Source organism: Lampetra planeri, chromosome 7, assembly GCF_965212315.1.
Source record: "Lampetra planeri chromosome 7, kcLamPlan1.2.h2, whole genome shotgun sequence".
Classification (NCBI taxonomy): Eukaryota; Metazoa; Chordata; class Hyperoartia; order Petromyzontiformes; family Petromyzontidae; genus Lampetra; species Lampetra planeri.
In genome coordinates this window covers 1,962,686-1,981,633 of record NC_136113.1, presented here as the reverse complement: position 1 = coordinate 1,981,633, position 18,948 = coordinate 1,962,686, and the positions used below count along the sequence as shown (strand labels likewise).

General features: G+C 45.3%; 3 protein-coding genes across 5 annotated transcripts in view; 2 read left to right on the top strand and 1 right to left on the bottom strand.

The window, feature by feature from the left end:
• The first annotated feature begins 11 nt into the window (after positions 1–11).
• Positions 12–11,211, top strand: LOC144719746 (opsin-3-like). The gene is made up of 4 exons (XM_078595919.1): positions 12–1,580; positions 4,784–5,103; positions 8,040–8,318; positions 8,986–11,211. Exons 1-4 carry the CDS (start codon positions 1,241–1,243, stop codon positions 9,250–9,252), a joined length of 1,206 nt encoding a protein of 401 aa, XP_078452045.1. The 5' UTR covers positions 12–1,240; the 3' UTR covers positions 9,253–11,211.
• Positions 9,905–17,465, bottom strand: LOC144719744 (presenilin-1-like). Of its 3 annotated transcripts, none has more exons than XM_078595916.1 (11): positions 17,332–17,465; positions 16,511–16,709; positions 15,060–15,301; positions 14,005–14,146; positions 13,845–13,912; positions 13,473–13,693; positions 13,260–13,358; positions 12,945–13,037; positions 12,409–12,567; positions 12,071–12,192; positions 9,905–11,578 (listed from the first exon to the last, which is right to left on the bottom strand). In XM_078595916.1, exons 1-11 carry the CDS (start codon positions 17,457–17,459, stop codon positions 11,423–11,425), a joined length of 1,629 nt encoding a protein of 542 aa, XP_078452042.1. In that variant the 5' UTR covers positions 17,460–17,465; the 3' UTR covers positions 9,905–11,422. The 3 variants fall into 3 exon arrangements, with proteins under 3 accessions (XP_078452042.1, XP_078452043.1, XP_078452044.1); XM_078595917.1 differs by having other exon boundaries at positions 16,511–16,706; XM_078595918.1 differs by lacking the exon at positions 17,332–17,465 and adding an exon at positions 17,112–17,191.
• An 817-nt stretch (positions 17,466–18,282) lies between these two features.
• The window catches only part of TRIP11 (thyroid hormone receptor interactor 11), a 30,078-nt gene continuing 29,412 nt past the window's right edge, over positions 18,283–18,948 (top strand). The window contains exon 1 of the mRNA XM_078595910.1: positions 18,283–18,920. Coding sequence (XP_078452036.1) covers positions 18,779–18,920 — 142 coding nt within the window. The 5' untranslated portion in view covers positions 18,283–18,778. The remainder of the gene's footprint in view (positions 18,921–18,948) is intronic.

The following is an 18,948-nucleotide window of genomic DNA, read 5'->3' as shown; positions in this document are numbered from 1 at the left end:
ACAATTTTCAATGATTGTACGTAAAAAAACGCGTGCATGTTCACTGAATGTACACAGCGCGCAAGTTCAACTAATTAACATGGTTATGGCTGCCCTGGCAGATGTCGGCCAAGTTTTATGTTCTTGGCATGAAAGTAGTTTCCAATAATATTTTTCAGGAAAAAAGCCGAACGACACATTTTCTACTATATTTTGCTGCCATGTAGTTGCATAAAAGCATTTTCTTTCACCTATGCATTTGCCCTTCAGTATGCAAATGTAAAATGCTAAAACATTGAGAAGAAATCGTGATTTGAAGCTTTCGTGACTGCAGGAATCCATACTCTACGTGACTTTACCGAAAGAACCAGAGTATTGAGAAGAAAATGTTAAAAGTGCTTCTTTTAGCTGTTTCTCTTATTTATCACAATTTATTTTTGAATTGCAAACGAATATAGAAGCTGAATGTATACGTAGGCGTTCATGAACAATTACAATATTCAATTTAGTTTTTTCAGGTTTGGTTAGATCTGAGCTCCAGTTGACCTGAGGATGCTGGATATAATCCCCAGCGAAACGTCCCCATTTCAGTGTTGTAAGATTACTCACCAACACACTGGTGGGACTGAAGCAGTTCATATATTTGGCACATTTTATTCGCGTGACACTTATGAATAGGCTGTATCGGGTCGAGGTGGGGTTGACACATTTTTACACGACCTAACTGAAACAAACAATGATGGAAGATAGGATTGCTGACCCTCCAAGCTTAAGACAGTGGAAACCTGGAGAATGCATTTTTCTGGTAATGACTCCACATGTCATTAAAAAACTGCTTTAAAACCAAGTGAGAGCCCCTTTCGAAAAAATTAAAACATAACATTACTTGAGACACGTCCTATTGTTTTTTTAACGATATTTATAGTTTATAAATTGTTCCTGAGCACCGAAAGGAAACATCTGTGGAAAGATAAACCTAATAGTTTAAGATCCACTCACCACTGAGCAACTTCATGCGGTAAAACTGAGAGAAAAGAGCCAGCCGGTCCTGTAAGCGCTGCCGTAAAGGAGCTTACATTTATTGTGTGACCCTTTCCATCATAGTTGGTGGATCCCTTGTGGTTGTTATGGCAACAGCTGCATGTTGGTGAACATGGCAGTATAAGCCGATTAAAGGACAGAAGGTTTACTGAACGCAGCTGTGGAAGCGCACAAGCGGCGACGGGGACCTTGACAGCCGGCGACGCATCGGGAGAGCGCAATGGAGCCGGAGTCGCAGAGGAACTCCCTCTCGACGGGAGACGCCGCCGCGTTGGGCCCCGGGTCGGAAGCGGGATTGAGTGGAGCTGCCCACGTCGTGGCCGCCGTGGTGCTTTGGCTCGGCGTGTGCGTGGGCGTGAGCGCAAACGCGCTGGTGCTGCTGCTGTTCGCACGGCGCAGGTTCCTGCGCGTCCCCTCGTTCATGCTGCTGGCCAACATGAGTGCCAGCGAGCTGCTGGGCAGCCTCTCCACCGCGGCCATGCTGCTGCTGTGGGGCCCGGGGCACGACGCACGGGGCCAGGCCATGTGTCTTTGGGATGGATTCTCGCTCACCCTCTTCGGTAATGACAACAGAACGACAATAATGCACGTTTGCTGAACTTGTTTCGCGCCACCGCACGTGAGCCAACCGTGCTCATCAGATGTGCGGGGAAGGAGAAAGTTAAAGCAAAAAATTGGTTCTAAATAAATCGGACTGATAACACAGCAGAGGGCCTGATTCTGCACTTTCCCGTGTGCGCGCACACGTGCCAGCATGGCAGCTTCTGGCTTCTTGTTTTGATGTCATGTTTAGCCTTTTGCGCGGCTATGGATGAACATAGTGGGCCTGATTAACATCGCTATCTTGGGCTGCTTGGCCATCATTCACATTCCAGATTCTTTAGGCGGAATGCTGGGCGATTCCGCGTAAAATCGTAGAATCCATATTTCTAGATTTGAAGCTTTCGTGACTGCAAGGATTCATACTCTTAGGGTTTTTCGGTGAAGTCACGTAGGTAAAAAAATAAAAGCGCAGAATCACGATTGCTGTATCAAGTACTTGATACTTGATACAGCAATCGTGCTGTGACGGTTCCAACTGATGACGGAAGCTTGTGTTGCCTCCGAAACGTCGTGATTTTTTTTATTATTACTTTTATTAATTTTATTTTTTTACCTACGTGACTTTACCGAAAAAACCTAAAAGTATGAATCCATATTTCGCAATCCTCGTGCAAGCCGACGCTGCATACAAACAGAGAAATGCAGCCACTCAATCGTGGCACCTTTGCGGCAGTGTCACCACAAGTGACGAGGGGTTTATTCACAGAGCCGACAATCGCAGACGCTCTACGCATGTGAAGAGATCCTGTTGATCGTGGATACAGAGGCGTGCTTCGTGCGGGCACCACGGTGGGCCACTCGGCGCAAATTGATGCTCACCTTTGGTACCTCCATTCCGTAACTTTTTTTTATTTAAAGCTTTCGTGACTGGAGGGATTCATATTCTTGGTTCTTTATTGTTTCAGTTCTACGTGACGTTACCGAAAGAACCAAGAATATTTTTTCTGTTTCTGAATTTGTACAAACACTTTGCAGTACCTATTCGTCACTAAACTTCAACCCAAATTCCAGAATGAAGGTGTTACCACACACGCTGATGTTGACAATGTGAGGACAAATGAAGTTGCAGACTATACAATGATGGTGGAGATTTAAGACTCAGGGGTAAGAGTTTATGTGGGTTGGTAGATGATCAATAGTTCAAGGTGCAGCTTCATCATCATCATCATTCATAATCATTAATTACCATCATCTGCAACTTATACCATCTTCATTCATCGTCATTCAAACCACGACTATTTTCATCATCATTTTCACTTAAAATTGTTATCCTCGTGCACTTCGTTATATTAAACATAATCATTGTTTTAAATAGCACTAAGCCGCCTTCAGCTGAGTGCGACATTCTGCCCCTCGGCGTAAAAAAGAGAAACGCACGCAGATTAGCACGAGTGACTGGGTGCTGATGTGAGGAGCGGTGGCGCAGCGGTTAGCGCTACGCTGCGCTATGAACCCGGCTACCCAACTTCGATTCCCGCTCACGGCCAACGCCAGTGACGATTATCTCAGCTGGTCATGTGCCTCCCCTAGGTCGACTCAGCCCAAAATGAGTACCTGGCGCAATGTGAAAACATGGCCACTGGGGAGACAAAGGCGGCCGGGCGTGGTTTTGGCCACCCACCCTCTTGGCGTGCCACAGTTGCCGGCCTTCATAGGTGCTGCTCGCTAACAGCACTTGCCCCAAAAGTCTGTGAAGGCTACACGGGGGGGGGGGGATCTTTGTCTTTGTGCCGATGTCGGCACACGTCCCGGATTCTCCTCGACACTTTTCCGGCTACTGTTTGGCCGTGGGGTATTTTCCACGTGTGTGTGTTTGTGTGTAGTGCGTTGGAACGCTCGTTCTGCGTGACGAATGGTGTCAAAATTGGAGACGTGAATCAGGCGGGATCAGTTTTACCGAATGGATGCAAGAACGCCAGAATTCCACAAAAGTGTTGGATAAAAAAAACCATCTACATAAATCAGGCTCACTGGGTTTAATTCGTAAGCTTTCGCTACCAATATCATCCATAATACAAGGGTTTTATTGTGTTAGGTAGCGTAAATAGAAATGTGTCGTTAAATCCGCCACCACCCGACACAGCCAAATAGTAAGACTTGTCACGTAAACAGAACGTGCTAATTCGTTACTAGTTCAACACACGTGTGTTGGAAAGTAAATCCATAAATCTGTTTGTCCGCCTGGTGATCCTCGTTGTAATCACAGGGTTTCCATGAACAGGTTTAACTCGACTTATTCGATTCAAAAAGTATTTTCAAAAGGCGAGTAAGTAACTTACCGTTCTTCAAAACAGAATTATTTTAATTGCCGCTTTGCATCGTGCTAAGTGATGCGTGCTTTACTTACGGTGGTGATTTCATTTGAACTGCCTGTAATTTGATATAAAGGCCACGCTTATTTAAAGCTTAGAATTTAGAATTGTCAACGAATTTATTGTCGAATTGTAATTACAATTTACAATTACATGGAAGCTCTGTTTTAGATGTTTGCCTTCTTAAAAAATATATATCCACTTTTCTAAGTTTACAAGGACTAGACCTCCCACATCTCCTACTGCCTCCAACAAACTTCCAGTGAATCCCGAGTTTGACTCCCGTAACGGCCCTTTCCTTGTGCCTGAGATATGAGGTTGTCTGTCATCTAGAACCGCCGTGGAAATTCCCTCCTCTTCTCTATTATCAATCTTTCAATGAATACCGCAAGTTTGAAAACAAACAAAAACTTGCCTCATCCGCCTTTGTGTCACCCCAGCCCCGATTGGCTGCCGATGCACGTTGCCAATCTGTAAAGTTCAGTCTTGTGAACTTTTCGGCATGTTCGTGGTACACACCGCTGACTTCACTTGAGGTTTACGTTTGGTTGTCGTAATTTATGGATCGTGTGTGAACCCAGTCTTAATCGAACTAAAACAAATCCCAGTAATCAACAAGTGCGGGTGGGGAGAATCGCAGCAAAAGGTGGCACACATCATCCCAGGCGCGTTCACTTCGAGACTTCTTCGAGGGCACGCGTGGCATGCATTTGAAGTCCTCTGAAGCCAGCAGCTGCTGTATTTCCAACGTGGACGACGGCTGAATGTTGCTACTTAATTCATACCCATAAAAAAGAGAGCTGTATATGTAGAGAGAGAGAGATCCTGCCCGTCTGTGCAAACTGCAGGCACCGTGTCCGCGGGGAGCCTGGCGCTGCTCGCCTTCGAGCGCTGCTCCAGACTCTCGCGACCCCAGGACCTCGACCTGTCTTGGGGTCGCCGTGCATCAGCCGCTGCGTGGCTCTACGCGCTGGCCTGGTCTTCAGCCCCGCTGCTCGGATGGGGTCACTACATGCCCGAATCGCACGGCCTGGGTTGTTCCCTTGACTGGAGACCCCAGGACGTGGCCTCGAACGCCTTTGTGCTGCTGCTCTTCCTCGGGTGTCTGGTTCTGCCCGTGGCTGCCACTGCGCTCTGCTACGGGCGCATCGTGCTCACGATCCGCGCGGTGAGAGACGTGATGGCATCTGAACGCACCGATGTACACGTGCGTAGCTCAAGGATTCGTGGTGCGCTGACGTCCATATAGTTAGTGTAAGAGTCTACCGAGACAGAAAACGAATAGGTTGGAGAACATGTCAAAAAAGGCTTCTCGCAAATTATTGATCCTCGTGGAAAATAATTCCCCCTCCGCACTGGAGCAATTGGGTGTCAAGGCAAATGCATTGAAAGCATGGTATGGTTTTTCAGCGTAGCAGGTGTGTAATCAACACAGCATTCGCCTCCATTAGGAGGATCACGATCTGTCACCAATATCACGAGATCCTGATCGGGTGTTTTTATTTTTCTGGGAGCGGCTCCGCTTGTGCCACCTGATGCGGGCTTTGATATTGGATCCACGTGGCACTTGTCAATATCCAAACTCTGGTGAGCCACTCGATTATCTCTCTCCGGACTCTCTATTTATAATGTGCTGTGTGGAAACAACAGCTGTTTAACAGGTAGGCCTTTCGCAACCAATATTATCCATAATAAAGGGTTTTTGTTTTGGGTTAGATCGCGTAAATATAAATGTGTCTTGAACCCACCACCACCCGACACAGCCAATTAGTAAGGTTTGTTACGTCAACAAGACGTGCAAATGAGTTACTGCTTCAGCACACCGGAGTGTTGGAGAGTAAACCCACATTTGCAATTTGAGTTCACGACGTTTCGCTGGTGATTACAAGCAGCTTCGACTTACCAGAATTGTGAAGTCTGTTTCGCTCGTAAATGTAAAGACCCATTGTCCCCAAGCGTCGCTTATTACACATATATCAGAACCTTCATTTATCCTGGAGGAATACGAAGATAGGTAAGTCCCCCCCGCCCACAGACGCATCTTAAAGGGGCCACAGTCTATACTCTTTGGTTCTTTCGGTAAAGTCACGTAGGTATAAAACTAAATAAATTAAATCACGACGTTTCGGGCGCAACACAAGCGTCCGTCCTCAGGTGGGGACAACCACAGCAGGAAACAACTGCTGAAGCAGGCAGGAGGACTGCCGGAACACGAGAACAGTGTCATTGACAAATGCGTTGAATCATTGGAACCTCATTTGCCAATAGAGAAATATGATAATTGTTTTTTTACCCTTTTATCTGGCAATGAAACTGACTAGGCTCTAAGGAAAGCTGTCTCGGGTGTGGACCAATCAACTTCAAGGACAGTGCATGCATTATCAGAGTTATTCTTTGGTTCTTTCGGTAAAGTCACGTATAAAGATAAAATAATAAATTAAATAATAGCATACGACGTTTCGATCGCAACACAAGCAATCATCATCAGGTATAATGAAATAGCGACATAAAATCTAACCAGAAATCTATAGACAGACATATAAGCAGACAGATATCACCAAGATACATAGAGCGAGCAACACAGGTACAGAGAGGGGTGATCGTCTCTGTGGGGTGGCCTTAAATAGACAGAGGGGGGCGGAGGCAGCGAGAGGGAGGGGTTAGAGACAACATTTACATGTCAATGAGTACGAGGAGACGCGTAGAGAAGTACGCAGGCTTAGAGGGAGAAAGAAACACACTAAAATTAAATAACCTAGCAAAGTATCGAAATGTTATGTAAAACGACACAGAGAGTCGGTCAACACACAATTAACGCATAGCCTGGTCGATTACGTATTTCAAAGATTGCTAAGTTAGAATTTAAGTGTGAAAATTCCAAAGAAAGACGAAAGCTCCAAAATTAAGATTGAACCACTTCTACGGGGAAGTTCCAAGTTTACCTTTTTTCTCTCTCTGGGTTTTTTGTTCTCTCTCTCTCTGCCTGTATATTTAGTGTACTTTTTTCTGTCTACACTCGTTTTTTGTCGTTCTTAGGTTCTGCTCTGTCTGTGTGTCTCCATTCCTCTTGTTTTTATCTTTTGTCTTTCTTTGGAATTTTCACACTTAAATTCTAACTTAGCAATCTTTGAAATACGTAATCGACCAGGCTATGCGTTAATTGTGTGTTGACCGACTCTCTGTGTCGTTTTACATAACATTTCGATACTTTGCTAGGTTATTTAATTTTAGTGTGTTTCTTTCTCCCTCTAAGCCTGCGTACTTCTCTACGCGTCTCCTCGTACTCATTGACATGTAAATGTTGTCTCTAACCCCTCCCTCTCGCTGCCTCCGCCCCCCTGTCTATTTAAGGCCACCCCACAGAGACGATCACCCCTCTCTGTACCTGTGTTGCTCGCTCTATGTATCTCGGTGATATCTGTCTGCTTATATGTCTGTCTATAGTTTTCTGGTTAGATTTTATGTCGCTATTTCATTATACCTGATGATGATTGCTTGTGTTGCGATCGAAACGTCGTATGCTATTATTTAATTTATTATTTTATCTTTATACGTGACTTTACCGAAAGAACCAAAGAATAATTCCTGCAGTCACGAAAGCTCCAAAATTAAGATATCAGAGTTATGTTTTTTTGTTTGCATTACGACTGCAGGTATTGTGGTCAATGCAAACATGACTCCTTGTAAAAAGGTGTCAGTTTTGTTGCCAGATAAAAGGGTAAAAAATCAATTATCATATTTTTATACTGGCAAATGAGGTTCCAATGGTGTAAATGCTTACCCCGAGCTCTCATACTCTGATGGTGCATTTTCTTTGAGTTGTGCGCCTTTTGGCGTCATCTGGTCCAACACCATGTGAGACTAGGCTCTAAGGAAAGCTGTCTCGGGTGTGGATCAATCAACTTCAAGGAAAGTGCATACATTATCAGAGTTATGTTTTTTGTTTGCATTACGACTGCAGGAATTGTGGTCTATGCAAACATGACTCCTTGTAAAAAAGGTGTCAGTTTTGTTGCAGGATAAAAGGGTAAAAAAACAATTATCAAATGCGTTGAATGTTGTTTTGTGTCTTCGTTTGCTCGCCGTGGCCCCACGCTGCCCCAGCTTCGCACTCGGTACGCAGCGCACACGCGGCGCGCTGCTGCCCTCGCCTGCTACGAGCAGCAGGCGGCACGGGCGTGGGTGCTCGTGCTGCTACTCTGCTTCACGGCACGCACGCCGCACGCGCTGATGGCGCTCATGGATGTCCAGAGAGACTACCACGTGGCGTCGGCATCGTCGTCGTCGTCATCCTTCACTCCCGTCATCTCTGCCGTGCCAATGTTGCTCACCCGGACTACAGCAGCATACCACCCTCTGCTGTATATTTTCACGAATAAACAGGTGACTTATTCCGTGTGTTTATAGACGTATTATAGGCTGGTGACGTATTCCCAAACACGAGTCAAGGTTGCTGCTGACCCAAATGTTTGTTCCCGCCGTGCGATGTCAGGAACTAATGAATGTTCAAATGAATTAATTTTGACGAACACAAACGACCCTTGGAAGAGTAAGGGGTGTAAAGATGCATAAGGCCGTCCATAAATGACGTCACGCGATTTTGGAAGATTTTTGACCCCCCCTCGTCACACGGCGTCACACAAAGTTAGACCCGCCTCAAATATGACGTCACAAAGCTCTGCCCCCCCCCAACCATATTTCCATTAAAAATAAAACATGCTTCAAATCGCTTGAAACTATTGAATGTAGTGCGCATTTTATTTAATGTGGCGCTGCACTCTGATGTTGTAGGAGAAAACATTTATTAAAAAGTATATTTTATTAAGTAGAACGTGTTGTCTTTGTTTATTTGAAGTTGCGCATTTTGATGTGACGTCACATTTCTCACACCCCGCCACATCACAAATGTCTGACCCTCCCCCTCCCCCCCAGGTGCGTGACGTCATTTATGGACGACCCCTAATCTCACAATAATCCATGGCCAATGCCATGGACCGCAATCTTTGAATTGTGTGCGTTGTCCGCGTGCGTGCCCCCCCCCCGCCCGCAGTTCCGCCGATGTGCGTGGGGGCTGCTCGTGGCTCGTTGGAGAGCGTGGCCAGTGGGGGAAGCAATGGGGTCACCACCCACTGGCCAGGTGACGCACACCATGGAGCTGGGGGACACCGTCCCCTCGCCCAGCAAGGCCACTCCACCACACAACAAGGAGGCAGCCGTCGGCGAGACCAGGGCAGAGACACACAAAGTAGCAGCCACTCGCATCATTCACGTGGCTCCTTGCACAAGCACCTCCAGCGGAAGTGTGCTGCTCACCTAGATAGACCTGCAGTTTTCTTGAAACACATTTTTTAAAACGAATTTAGTATTTTGTTTGAAAACCTATTTCTTTAGTACTTTGTTCGGTTTAATGCGGTCGGCGACGTACGGTGGGAACGAAGTTCAACATACAGGGGCTCCTCTACTTAGGAATTAGGTTCCACAGGTCTGTTCGTAAGTCCAAGTTTACACCTGTAGATTCCCAAAATGTTGTACGGGATGTACACTAAACACGGGGAATTGATTTAAAAGTTGTATAATCTCCTGTAGATGCCACCACCACCATCTAATGCGTGGCAGTTACATGTACGACCCTCGGTTCGAATATTCAACTCGACATACGGTCAGGTTTTTTCGAATCTCTGAAAGTTCGTCAATCGAATCTTCACAAGTAGGAGTCCCTGAACATCCACCAAACCCTTGTGGCAGCTCTCTTGACGAGATCATTTGTTGCGCTTTCCCAACAAATGAGTTATCACAGGCAAGTACCGGACACCAATGTCACCCCCAAGTGTGAGCAGCTACACTCAAGCAGCTCGTCATTGTTTGCAATGTACCCATCACATCACTGACTACCAGAAACGTGATTTTTCTGAATGCGTTCATTCAGCAGATACGCCCCGAGTTAAGAAAATCGTATCTACTCAGTGGCATGACAAGAGCAATGAATATTTATTGAGTGTTTACACACGGAATTGTAATTACCCGTCTGCAAGTATGTAATGAAGACGTGTGGTGATGTGTTGCTTGGTTTTTGATCGAGGAAATCTATTTTAAAATTACTTCAAAATGTATAGTTTGATGTAAAGTGTTAATAACCCATAGAAATTACAATCTAAACTGCTAAAGCAGTGGTTCTTAACCTTTACTGCAGCCTTGTACCTGTTAATAAATACATCGACGGTTGATGACGCAAAGTAGTTGTACTTACGTGCCCATACTTAATGTGTGTTTAGATGATTTACCTTCTAAATAAAATCTGGCATGTCTCGCACCCCCAGGGAGTGTGTGCACCCCAGGTTAAGAACGACTGTGCTAAAGTATTCCAAATGTTGTATTAAAAATAAGTATGATTATATACAGTATTTCATTATAGTAGTTATATAAACAGCAGCTCACACTAACATTATTACATAGCAGTGTTTAATCACATTGAACATGACATAAATTTTTAATATTTCATATAGCAATAAATGATTAATGTGTTAGCAACCATTTCTAAGGCTACTCCAGAAACCCATTTGTTGCAGCTTCATAAGAATTGTGCTGTATTTAAACACCCAAACTGTGAAGCGGCAAAATGTATTCAACACTGTTGCCTAAGTGTCTTGCCCAGTTTTTCTTATGCAGCATTAATACAATGCACGTCTGTAGAAGCTGTCCTGTGTGCTACAGAATGCATTTGTCAAACATCAACTTGAGTATGTGCTCAAAACTGGCAAAACGTGGTCTCTACAGCAGCAGTGTGGTACACAGCCACTATTTAATGACGATAACATCATTTATTAATCCGGGAATGGCTGCCTATCGAGACATTTTCAGGATGCTGCATTTGCATGTTTGACAAATTACTTTGAGGAATGTTCTGCATGTAAGCTGAAACCCGTGTATCTGCAGAAAAAAAAACGTATTCAGCGTGCAAAATGAAAATACTCAAAGGTTCCACAGGTGGGTCAGAAAGCTACTTGATGTACTTAAATCTCCTGTCCATCTCACAAGTGAAGTGCAGTTGAGGGTTGCACAAATCGACACAATCCATCAACTCTTGCATCCAAAGCACAGAATTATTGGCAAGTGCCACCGTGCCCAGCTCAAATCTGCTTGCTTTAAATATACAAGCTTCTAATAAGGCTCATTATCAATTAAATTCATGATCCATAAGAGCCTACGTGTTAAACTAAATTCCTGATATTATTTATGTATTCCACTGTGCAGTAAAACTGAGATTTGCAGAGTATAATTCCAGCACTTGTGCTTGCTTTAATCTCTGAGAAAAAAAGCTTTTTTTACGGGTGCGATGCAAAGGAAACAGTAGCAATACTGTTGTACACCCACATTTATTCAGGTCAATAAACACAAACATCTAACTTATAGAAATCTGTACAGATTGAGGGTTACACTGTGGAAGATGGACCAACGACTGTACAATGCGACGCTGGGAAAGAGCACAACTAAATATAATACTGATGAAAAGCGAGGCTGTCCATGAAAGGCCGCACCAAGTTGTCAGTAGCAAAGTAAAAGATCAATCCAAATGTAATGGAGATGGGAAGTGCTGGTAATGCCTTCTTGAATATTGCCAGCAGCAGCAGGGTCAGGCAAAGGCCCTGGAAGGGGAGGGGGTTTAAAAAAAAAATGTACATCAGTTTTTAAAATAAGTAATATTTAAAAATACTTTTTTTAAAACACGCTTTAATTAAATGTACCGTACTAGTAATGACAGAACTCCACGACTCCAGGTGGCCCCGAAGCTTGCCATAATGTAAGAGGCCGTGGTGATTTACAGCCAACGTTAGTTGAGCGTGGACAATTAGACCAAAGCCGAAACATAACATATAAAAAAGATTGTTTTAAAATATATGTTTATTTTTTTAATGATAGAATATAGTATTGCCATCAGTATGACATACATATACCAAGTTTGCAGTCGATACCACATTGGGAAGTGGGTTAAAATTGAGTTACAAGATTTGATGATACAACAACAACGACAGACAGAGCTAGTTAATAAAAAAAAAACAGCAGTTGGATGCCAATGCAGGAGAAATTCAGAGAAGTAGTGTACTTGGGACTAAACGTGTTGGAGCGTGGCTGCTTACGATAAGGATGGCCACGAAGCAGGCAAGGGTGGTGTTCCAGTCTCCACTGGCAGCTGCCGAGGCCTTTCCCACCAACACACTGTAGAAGATGAAATCTCCCAGGCCAAGCTTTATACCTCCTCCTGAACTCTCAGACACACAAGTTTACCATTAATCATTCCATTTTACATACATCTTCATAAACCAAGATTTGTACTTTTTAGAGAATGACGTTTGCACTTTCACCGCAATGATTTTCGAGCGATCAAACGAACGATGGTGTTTGTGCCGTAGTGGGTTCCATGCCCCCCGATGCTGTGAGAAAACCGAGTGTGGTTGCTGCGTCGCAAGTCACTCACGCTCCTCCTCCGACTCTTCCGGTGGCATGGGGGGGTTAGCGCGTGCTCGTTCCCGCGCCAGTTCTCGAGCCTCATGAGTGGTTCGAGGCACATCGGGTTCACTTGGCTGCGGGTCCCCCAAGAAATTACCCGTGAAGTCACCTTGGCCGCCATTTGGTACTGAAATTTCACCAAATTCACAAATTATCCCATTTTTAAAAATTAAATCAGAAAACATTATAAATATTTTAACGGCCTGTAATACATTACCCAAAGTCATTATCGGATAATAACTCAATTGTCATGAACATTTTGCTTAATTCATGTAGAGGCTTCCATTTTATAGTCTATGAACCCACGTCAGATTTATCACTTTCCAATAATCACACGAGTTAGTAAAACTCTATGTCTATTACCATTGATGGATTATTTTATTACATATTAAAGCATTTTGCTGGCCACGTTGTCAGTACCACTAAAAATATTCCACCTTAGGTTACCAGTTTCTGCAACTGAACCATTGTATATTGAGGAGACAATGGTGAGGTATATGGCACCTTGTGCATCATTGTTTGGCTCAGGGGAAGGCCTCGTACTCTGCTGCTCCGTGGAGTTTGTGTCGGCCATGCCCACCATCCATACCATGGTTGCTGTAAAATTAATCGACAGTACACACCCAGACAAAAAAATACACACAAAACATGCAAAATATAACTGATAAATGTACACATATGCACACAATTCTACACGCAAATATACGTATCGATCATTTTATTATTTTACATTTCATCATACACAAAGTGCAGAGGCTACATTAAGCATGTCATTTTTAAAGGGTACATGTGAAATTAAAATGAGAATCGCCTACTTACAGGAATAGATGAGTGCAGGAAAGATAGGCTCATTCCGCTCCTGAGCAGTCTCTACAAGCATCCTCAACGGGCCCTTTGGACTCAGCACAGCTATCAGATCTAAAAAGATGAAATATCCCAGTCACGGTCAGTACAACACAAACAGCTTGCAGCGAATTATTATTGGTATGCCACATTTACAGAAACCCCAGGCATTATGCTGCGTTATTGTACCATAGATAGATATGGCTCCAAGGATGACCCACGCAGACCACTCGGGGAGGTACTTGATGAAGACCAGGGCCATGAGAGCGCTGATCATGATGAGGTAGGCTTGCTGCAGCAGCAGTGGGCCCTTCCAGTGGATGCATATCATGCCAACAACTCCAAAGTTCCACATGATGAGAATGAGCGTTGGGTAGTCCATGGCCACATTGTAAGTCTTGAATACCTCTCTGAAAACAGCGCACAATTAAGTAACAAATAATAGAAATGGCACTTTCTGGTATTTGATTAGTATAACAACATTCTGTACTTTGACCATATAAATAACTTACAATTACACAATTTTTCCACAAATTCCATCAACTGCCCTTCTCTACTTACCCCAGATAAAGGTAGGTGAAGAGAAACAGCAACATTAAAGATGACATAATCAGCCAGCCATGGATGAACTGTGGAAAGAAAGATTATTAGGATTAGAATGCATGGAAACTGCAGTATTTGCTGCAATGTGTTTGTGTTGAGTGGTGGGTATATTGGTCACCTTGTAGCAGCGGTACTTGTACAGTAGCACCAAGAAGATGGTCAAAACCACAATGACGCTGATGAGAATGATGGTGTTGAGAATGGAGTTAAGCACTCGCTGTCCCACAGTGTCTGTGTCCTCGGTGAATGGTGTGTAGATGCTGGTTATGGGAACAACAGTAGTGGTTATTTTTCAACTCTTAAGAAACCAACTTAAAACCATGATCACTCCAGACTTTTTCCCATGAAAAAAACTAAAAGGTAATGCATTTCTAGGAGTACATTACTTTCCTGTAGATCTTTCACTCATGCAGAATTACAACTCGTGTTAAACGATGCCAGACAATTTGCAAAGCCATGCCACTGTTAACTTGTCATAATTTACGCCCAAGTGATGCTGGTTATAGTATCCTCATTAGGCGAGCAGGTAAAAGTATTTCCCTATCGAATGTCGACACCCTAAGCAAAATAGCTCCGAGTAGGGCATTGTTTAGAATTGCATAGAAAATAGCAAAAGAACAACCCCAAGTAACGTCACTGTGGTTCCTCCAACCTCCCAGGGCCAGTGACACGCCAGCTATATCCAATGGCTACACGTGAATCTCTACTACTTGATTAGCCATGACTTTTTCAATCTGTTTTCTTCAACACTTGCTTTAGAAAGCAGTTCATGTGAGCCGACTGAAGTGGCTGGAAACCACATGGAGAAAGTGTTTTTCTCACACCAACACATTGAACTATGTTTTACACAAAACATTACATTTTAAGTAATCTTTCACAATTCTGGCTAGCACTAAGAAGCCAATGACATTGTTTGTAAATAACTGCACGACTTTTTTTTCTCAGATGGTCTCTAGACCAGGGGTAGGCAACCAACAGAACAAGAACAATTTTTGGAGAATTCGGTAATAAACTCAATATTTCAAGGGCTGAATCACGTCACGGAGGAGTCCTTAAAGATACACATGCAGCTCCGGAGGCAGGCTGCCGATCCCTGTTCGAGATGAAGGTGGCATCTTTAAATTCTACAACTATCGTAACCATTCAGCGAGCCTTAACGTGAAGTGCACTTACAGTTGGCCGTTTTTTTCCGTGTAGAAGGTGACAGACTTGATGGTTGCGACGACAACCAGCATGCACAGCGTGACTGGTACGAAGAGCATGATGACGTGCTTGGCGCCATACTTCAGGGAGAGCTCTTCCTCCTCGCTCTCCTCGTCCGTGTGGGGCTCGCTGTGCGACCGTTCGCGCCCACTGCCGTCCCCATCCTCCCTGCGCTCTCCTCTCTGCCTGGTCGTGCTGGTGGTGACCTGTGGCTGAACACAAGCGACGCAACACATTCACATTGCGGCCAATGTTCTGCATTGTTGAATGAGTTTCGTTTTCATGGATTCCTACTTTTAAGAAATAATGGCAATTAAATCATTGTATATAAGCAATAGAACAAACAATGAAAAACCCCAATGACACTAATGAAAAGTACAATCCAATTCTGGAATGCTCAATTGAATGCTGCAGTCATTACCCATCCGATTAGCAGGGTTGGTCACTACGTACGGTGCGAAAGAAGTTGAACATACGTGGTGCTAAACTGGGGACTAGCTGGCATGTGATGTTTTTTCACAGTGTGGAGGAGACAGCTAACAACAAATCAGAATGTCCAACAATATTCACGTTTCGGGGGTTCCGCGTGTTACATGCAAGACCAAATATATCATTGGGCCTTTTTGCCAGTATCAAAAGTATGAAAAATAAGAAGTTATTACCCCACTCTTACCCGGAGTTATAAATGCTCTGATACGTGCATCGTCTTTGCACCGTTCACCTTTTGTCGTTGTTCTCGTGTCTGACACCGATGTCACTAGGCCATAAAGGACAAGGCTGTCTCTGGTGCCGGCCCATCAGTTTCAAAGACAACGCCATATATTATCATATCATGAGAATAGGTTTTCCCCTTTTTTCCGGCAACAAACAGGTGTTAAGATGTTAAAACACCAAACTGAAACCTTTTACAAGGAATCAAGTCTGTAATTAACCACAATGCTTGTGGTCAGAATGCAAACAAAAAAACACTGATAATATATGCATTATACTAATAGGGGTTTCCCCCTTTTTTCTGGCAACAAAACTGACACCTTTTGCAAGGAATCATGTTTACATTGACTTGCAGTCAAATGCAAACAAAAACAATACTCTGATAAAAGGTGTCAGTTTTGTTGCCAGAGAAAAGGGAAAAAACCCTATTAGTATATTTTGGTACTGGCAAAGGAGGTCCCATGAAATATATGCATTGTCTTTGAAACTGATTGGTCCACACCCGAGACAGCTTTCTTTTGAGCCTCGTCTCAAGAGGAAGCCAGTTCGTGGTTAATGTAGTGCTTGATTCCTTGCAAAAGGTTTCTATTTGGCGTTTGAACATCATTAAACCTCCCGTTTGATCGCCATAAAGTGGGCATAACCCCATTCTTAAGGACAAAGCGTGTTCACAAAGCGTGAGCGAGAGAGCGAGAGAGCCGTGGGCTCACCAGGCCATCCTGCGCCGCAGCGATGCCGACGCCTTCCTGTGCGCCCGCCGCCGCCGCCTCGGACACGGAGCGCGCTCGGCGCTCGCTGGAAACCACGGCCTCCATGAGGAAGTTCTCTTCGCCGCAGCCTCCTCCTCCTCTCGCCTCAAAAACGCTCATCCACTGCCGAACTTTGCCGGCTCCGTAGCTGCTGTTGCTGCTGCACAAACCACAAATCACGAATCGCTGCGCGTCGTTGTCCCACACGACGCACCGGGCCCCTCTGGTGAACACAAAGTGCCTCCTCCTCCTCTTTGGGGAGAGGGTTATGGCTCGAGCCGTGCGGTCTCAAAGGACTGGCACGGCGCACCGAGCTGTGGGGTGGTCAACAACATCGACAACATCATCAACAACAACAACATCGTCGTCGTCGTCCCCCCCAGCCGTCTTCGGTCTCCCCGCGGTGCTGACCGATGCGGCCCAAACGCGGCACGGCGCGCACCGGCCGAAGCGTTAAGCTCACGTCATTCACACTCGGCGTAACCACAGCCTTCAATTCACTCTCAAGGGGGGACCTTTAAAGGACTAGAAGTGTCACTGCGGCAGACGACGACATTATTACTGCGAATGCTGCGAGTTGAGGCCGGGGCCCACACCAGGAAGCCGCGCCCAGCCCCGACACTCGACGGGAAACTCCACCGCAGACGAGCGGAGCCCCGCACGAAGTAAAGCAGTCACACAACCGGCAACAACAACAACACCACCAACAACAACAGTAGCAGCAGCAAGCCCTGGCTGCTGCTGCTGTAAGTCTCCCGGCTCCGCTCCGCCGCCTCTCCTACCTCGCAGCTCCTGGGGCCTCCTCCGAGCAACAACCACCACCACAAGCGTTTATATTTCCCACCCCACTTAAGCACGACGGTCCACATTTCCCACATCGCATAAACAGCACGCTTCGCATTTCCCACATTAGATAGACATCGCTCTCTACATTTCCCACATCGTAAAAACAGCACGCTTCACATTTCCTACATCGTATAAACATCACGCTTAACATTTCCCATATCACATAAACATCACACTGTACATTTCCCATATCACATAAACATTACACTCCACATTTCCCACATCACATAAACATCATACGCCACATTTCCCACACCACATAAACACCACACTGTACATTTCCCACATCACATAAACATCACACTCTACATTTCCCACATCATATAAACAGCACACTGTACCTTCTTGGTTCTTTCGGTAAAGTCACGTAGAAGGAAAATAATAAAATAATAAAAATAAAACATCATAAAATACAATTCTCACAGTGAGAATTGTATTTTATTATGTTTTCTCACAGTGAGAATTGTATTTTATTATGTTTTATTTTCATTATTTTATTATTTCCCTTCTACGTGACTTTACCGAAAGAACCAAGAAAATGAATCCCTGCAGTCACGAAAGCTTTAAATCGAAATCACACTACATTTCCCACATCACATAAACATCACACTCTACATTTCCCATATCACATAAACATCGCACTTTATATTTCGCACATCACATAAACATCACACTCCACATTTCCCACACCACATAAATATCACACTCCATATTTTCCACACCACATAAACATCACACTCCACATTTCCCACATCACATAAACATTACACTCTACATTTCCCACACCACATAAACAGCACCTGCTACATTTCCCACATCACACAAGAGCGCCATCGCCACATCACAGCGACGCGTGACGTGGCTCGATGACGGCCAGCGCCCTCTGACCCCTGAAGATGGCGCCCGTCGAGTTGGCATTGCGAGATGGAGCGGCGGCGTCGGCGTCTCTCGCAGTGGAGCCTTAGAGACCAGAGACAAGAGTGGAGCCTTAGAGACAAGACTGGAACCAGGGCTGAGGGTGGAGCCTTTGATTTAGACTGGAGCCGGGACTCACAGTGAAGCCATTGGGAGTGGAGCCGGGACTCGGAGCGGAGCCATTCGGAGTTGACTCAAGGGTGGAACTATTTGATTTGGAGTGAATCCGGGACTGTGAGCGGAGCGGGTGACTCACAGTGGAGCCATTCGGAGTGGAGCCCCGAGGGGGTTGTGCAGCTGAGGCCCGTGGTGGACCCGAGTCGTCTCCGCGGTCGGAGCCGCCGGCAGCAGCAGCAGCAGCAGCCGCGGTGCGTGGCCATGGCCACGTCAGCCACTCGTCGTGAGTCTCGCGTCTGAGGAGCCTCGCCTCGAACGTCGGACTAGTGGTGGCGGTGGTAGTGGTGGGCGATGTCGTGGCTGGGCCTCGGGAGTCTGGGCGGTGGCCTGGGCCAGTCGCTGGGCCAGGTGGGAGGCAGCCTGTCCTCGCTGAGCGGACAGATCTCCAGCCTCACCAAGGACCTGCTCACGGAGGGCACGGAGGAACGTGGCGGTGAGATTCACCATCCACACAACGAGGG

Coding starts and splice junctions, on each gene's coding strand:
- LOC144719746 (XM_078595919.1), top strand. CDS start 1,241: ATGGAGCCGGAGTCGCAGAGGAACTCCCTCTCGACGGGAGACGCCGCC. Junction 1,581..4,783: donor ATTCTCGCTCACCCTCTTCG/GTAATGACAACA, acceptor TGCAAACTGCAG/GCACCGTGTCCGCGGGGAGC. Junction 8,319..8,985: donor ATATTTTCACGAATAAACAG/GTGACTTATTCC, acceptor CCCCGCCCGCAG/TTCCGCCGATGTGCGTGGGG.
- LOC144719744 (XM_078595916.1), bottom strand. CDS start 17,459: ATGTGGGAAATGCGAAGCGTGCTGTTTATGCGATGTGGGAAATGTGGA. Junction 13,359..13,472: donor TGGAGCCATATCTATCTATG/GTACAATAACGC, acceptor TCATCTTTTTAG/ATCTGATAGCTGTGCTGAGT. Junction 13,038..13,259: donor TCCTGCACTCATCTATTCCT/GTAAGTAGGCGA, acceptor TTAATTTTACAG/CAACCATGGTATGGATGGTG.